Source organism: Notothenia coriiceps, unplaced genomic scaffold, assembly GCF_000735185.1.
Source record: "Notothenia coriiceps isolate Sejong01 unplaced genomic scaffold, NC01 NC01_scaffold00020390, whole genome shotgun sequence".
In the NCBI taxonomy this organism is placed as follows: Eukaryota; Metazoa; Chordata; class Actinopteri; order Perciformes; family Nototheniidae; genus Notothenia; species Notothenia coriiceps.
The window spans coordinates 1-5033 of record NW_011353091.1 but is presented as its reverse complement, the minus strand read 5'-3'; the positions used below and the strand labels follow the sequence as shown (position 1 = coordinate 5033).

General features: G+C 42.6%; 1 protein-coding gene across 1 annotated transcript; it reads left to right on the top strand.

Annotated features, from left to right (window-relative positions):
* Positions 1-1738: 1738 nt before the first annotated feature.
* On the top strand, positions 1739-3064 carry LOC104952696 (protein kinase C epsilon type-like). The gene is made up of 2 exons (XM_010779562.1): positions 1739-2846; positions 3047-3064. The coding sequence occupies exons 1-2, from the start codon at positions 2499-2501 to the stop codon at positions 3062-3064; spliced, it is 366 nt and encodes a 121-aa protein (XP_010777864.1). The 5' UTR covers positions 1739-2498.
* The last annotated feature ends 1969 nt before the right edge of the window (positions 3065-5033 follow it).

The window sequence follows — 5033 nt, the reverse complement described above, 5'->3', positions numbered from 1 at the left end:
CCCCTGGTAGAAGTACTCAGATCTTGTACTTGAGTAGAAGTAGAAGTACTCAGATCTTGTACTTGAGTAAAAGTATAAGTATTCAGATCTTGTACTTGAGTAAAAGTATAAGTACTCAGATCTTTCTTGAGTAAAAGTAGAAGTACTCAGATCTTGTACTTGAGTAAAAGTAGAAGTACTCAGATCTTGTACTTGAGTAGAAGTAGAAGTACTCAGATCTTGTACTTGAGTAAAAGTATAAGTATTCAGATCTTGTACTTGAGTAAAAGTATAAGTACTCAGATCTTGTACTTGAGTAAAAGTAGAAGTACTCAGATCTTGTACTTTAGTAAAAATAGAAGTACTCAGATCTTGTACTTGAGTAAAAGTAGAAGTACTCAGATCTTGTACTTGAGTAAAAGTAGAAGTACTCAGATCTTGTACTTGAGTAAAAGTATAAGTATTCAGATCTTGTACTTGAGTAAAAGTATAAGTACTCAGATCTTGTACTTGAGTAAAAGTATAAGTACTCAGATCTTGTACTTGAGTAAAAGATAGAAGTACTCAGATCTTGTACTTGAGTAAAAGTAGAAGTACTCAGATCTTGTACTTGAGTAAAAGTAGAAGTACTCAGATCTTGTACTTGAGTAAAAGTAGAAGTACCAGAGTGTAGGATTACTCTGTTACAGTAAAAGTCCTGCATTCAAAATGTTCCTCAAGTGAAAGTAGAAAAGTATTCTCATCAAAATATAGTGAAAGTAGCGACAGTAAAAGTAGTCATTGTGCAGATTGGTCCATTTCAGAATAATATATATGATATGTTTTATAATGATTGATCATGAAAGTGTTCTCAAAGCTGGTAAAGGTGCAGCTAGTCTGAATGACTTTGTATACTGCAGGGTAGCTGGTGGATTTACTCCAGGTGGAACTAAAGTCTGATTTAACACTTGATTATATTTCACATCATTCATCCAGATCTGAGAAGTAACTAAAGGTATTAAATACAAGGAGTGGAGGAGTACAGATTAGCAGTTCAATGGAAATACTCAAGTAAAGTGTCTCAACATTGTACTGAAGTACAGTACTTGAGCACTTCCCACCATGCTAACATAATTGTAAGCCGACATGTCTCCAATGTAAAAACAAAGCTTGCATCAGGCTCAACAGGATTGAGCATGACATTGTTAAAAGAAACGACTCTGACGGTGAGCAGTAGCATAACATTGTACTTAAATACTTGACTAAATATACTTGGTTAATTTCCACGGCTGTTGTTTACAGATTGTAAACTGATGGTAGCTTGCTAAAGGTTGCATCTAAATCTCTTTTATTTATCTCCTGATATTTCCCCCCCTCGCGTCTGTCACAGCTGCAGCCTCCCAGAATTCTGACGCATCTGTAAAGTAACTAAAGGTATTAAATACATGTAGTGGAGTAAAAGTATACACCATCTAGGCTACCTCTGAACTGTAGTGGAGTAGAAGTAGCCTTCAGAGTACACAATGGAAATACTCAAGTAAAGTACTACAAGTACCTCAAAATTGTAATGAAGTACTTGAGAAAATCTACTAAGTTACTTCCCTCCCACCTCTGCTGTTTACAGATGTTAAACTGATGGTAGCTTGCTAAAGGTTGGATATAAATCTCTTTAATTTATCTCCTGCTACATCCCCCCCCTCCTCCCCCGTCTGTCACAGCTGCAGCCTCCCAGAAATCTGACGCGTTTTTCGCATTTCCTGCAGCAAGAGAGCCGGAGACAGCAGTCTCGTTCCGGGGGGGAGGCATCCAGAGGTCTGTCCACGGGAAGTCAACATCAGCACGGCAGAGGCTGAAACCAGGCCGTGCACCGAGGACCAGGAACCCCCCTTTACCTCCCTTTACATCCCCGTGATCCGCCCCTCCTCTGCGGCTCTCTGCTCGCTGCAGTCCGGCTGAAACACCCCATACGCACCGGTCCTCTGGAGCCTCAAAACCCGGCACACGGTGCGATGAAACCCGGGCTTAATTCTTCCAGGGAGTCCCGTTGCTGCAGTGTTTTTTCACAAGGATACACATCTGGGGCCTTTTGCGCGTTTGTTGTTGTGGCTGTGCACGTCTGAGAAATGCTGCCTCTGGTTATCTGTTGCTGCAGATCATTTGTTTGGGATATTTGCAGCATTTCTTGACAAGTGTAAGGGGAGTGCAAGACGCTAACTTTGAGGAAAACATGTTTTAAATGTGGATTTCTCTCCGTTTTTATTCCACTGGAAGGATTTCTGCCTGCAGGACCACCGGTCTAAACGCTAACGCTGATTAAAAACAGTTTTTGAAGGAGGTATATTTGGATTTTTCTGCGTTGTATTCCAAGAGGAGCACCGGTCAAAACGCTTTCTGATGAAAACATGTTTGCAAATGTGGATTTTACTGCGTAATTACTCCACTGTAAGGATTGCTGTCACAGTGTTTTTTTCTGGATAACCCTGGGTTTGTTTCCACTGTAAACAAGTTGTAAGCAGTAGTGTTTTTGGAGACCCTCTGCCATGGTGATCTTCAACGGGCAGCTGAAGATCCGGATCCGCGAGGCTCTGGATCTGAAGCCCACGGCCTGGTCTCTGCGTCACGCCGTCGGCACGAAGACCCAGAACTTCCTCCTGGACACGTACATCGCCCTGAACGTGGATGATTCCCGCGTGGGGCAGACCTCCACCAAGCAGAAGACCAACAGCCCGAACTGGAACCATGAGTTCTGCACGGAGGTGCACGAGGGCCGGAGGCTCGAGCTCTCCGTGTTCCACGACGCGCCGATCGGATGCGACGACTTCGTGGCGAACTGCATCATCCAGTTTGAAGACATCCTGCACAGCGGGAGCAAGCACTTCGAGAACTGGGTGAGATGTTGTGAGACCACAAGGAGTAGCCTATTCGGAGGTTTTAGTCAAGTGAAAGTAGAAGTACCAGAGTGTAGGAATACTCTGTTACGTGTAAGAGTCCTGGATTCAAAGTGTTACTCAAGTAAAAGTAGAAGTACTCAGATCTCAAAGTCAAGTCAAAGTCAACTTTATTGTCAATCTTTCAGTGTGTTGTACAGACAGAGCGATCAAAATGACGTTTCCCAGATCCCGAATACAAAAACAAATATTTATAAAAATATGTATGCAAATATATACACAATCAAAATACACATGTATATGCACACATTAAGACCTAAATAAAAGCACAACAAAAATAATAGTCACTTCAATATCTTTGAGTATCTTGTAGGCAACATGAGTAAAAGTACCAGAGTGTAGGAATACTCTGTTACAAGTAAAATACCTGCATTCAAAATGTTACTCGAGTAAAAGTAGAAGTACTCCGATCTTGTACTTGAGTAAAAGTAGAAGTACTCTGATCTTTGAGTAAAAGTAGAAATACTCAGGTCTTGTACTTGAGTAAAAGTAGAAGTACTCAGATCTTGTACTTGAGTAAAAGTAGAAGTATACTCAGATCTTGTACTTGACTAAACGTAGAAGTACCAGAGTGTAGGAATACTATGTTACAAGTTAAAGTCCTGCATTCAAAATGTTACATTTTGGCAGTGGTGGAAGAAGTACTGAGTACATTTACTCGAGTATTTTTGTACTTACTGTAAGTAAAGTACACACACGTCAAAAAAGTACATGAGTATTTTAATTTAAAGCTACTTTATATTTCTACTCCACTACATTTCAGAGACTAATATTGTACTATTCAAAGTTTACATATAAAAACACACGAAGGGATGCAACACTGTATTTTTTTTAAATACGCACAGTATTTCAACACATACTGTATGTAAAGGTGGCTCTACATTGACAAACTACAACATTAAAATGATTTGACATGTATTTAAAAGCCTGTATAGAAGAGCCATTCTACATACTTTTACTCTTGATACACAAAGTACATCTTACTGATAGATTATGATAACACTCCACTCCTGAGATATGACACCTTCATTACTCAATTAAAAGTAGCAATATCAAATTGAAAAATTAATCAGAATTCAGAATCTTACTGGAATTAATCCATCATGTTTGGTACTGGTCCCAGCTGTGTGCGTCACTCTTTAGTGTCCCCTGGTCTCCCAGCTGTGTGCGTCACTCTTTAGTGTCCCCTGGTCTCCCAGCTGTGTGCGTCACTCTTTAGTGTCCCCTGGTCTCCCAGCTGTGTGCGTCACTCTTTAGTGTCCCCTGGTCTCCCAGCTGTGTGCGTCACTCTTTAGTGTCCCCTGGTCTCCCAGCTGTGTGCGTCACTCTTTAGTGTCCCCTAGTCTCCCAGCTGTGTGCGTCACTCTTTAGTGTCCCCTAGTCTCCCAGCTGTGTGCGTCACTCTTTAGTGTCCCCTGGTCTCCCAGCTGTGTGCGTCACTCTTTAGTGTCTCCTGTTCTCCCAGCTGTGTACGTCACTCTTTAGTGTCCCCTGGTCTCCCAGCTGTGTGCGTCACTCTTTAGTGTCCCCTGGTCTCCCAGCTGTGTGCGTCACTCTTTAGTGTCCCCTGGTCTCCCAGCTGTGTGCGTCACTCTTTAGTGTCCCCTGGTCTCCCAGCTGTGTGCGTCACTCTTTAGTGTCCCCTGGTCTCCCAGCTGTGTGCGTCACTCTTTAGTGTCCCCTGGTCTCCCAGCTGTGTGCGTCACTCTTTAGTGTCCCCTAGTCTCCAGCTGTGTGTGTCATTCTTTAGTGCCACTCTTTAGTGTTCCCTGGTCTCCCAGCAGTGTGCGTCACTCTTTAGTGTCCCCTGGTCTTCCAGCTGTGTGCGTCAGTCTTTAGTGTCCCCTGGTCTCCCAGCTGTGTGTGTCATTCTTTAGTGTCGCGTACTCTTCAGCTGTGTGCGTCACTCTTTAGTGTCCCCTGGTCTCCCAGCTGTGTGCGTCACTCTTTAGTGTCCCCTGGTCTCCGTTGTGTTCTGAGCTTCTTGCAGCGTTTGGTTTCTGCAGCTTTTAGTTTCCTCAAGTTGCTGGATGTCTTTCCTCATGTGTACAGGAACATTTGTGATTTTATATTTGCGTAGTTTCTGAAACTGCAGCGTATTTCTCTAAATGGAAATGTTTTGGGTCG

What these genes read in the sequence shown, in the direction of transcription:
- LOC104952696 (XM_010779562.1), top strand. Translation starts at nt 2,499, where the DNA reads ATGGTGATCTTCAACGGGCAGCTGAAGATCCGGATCCGCGAGGCTCTG.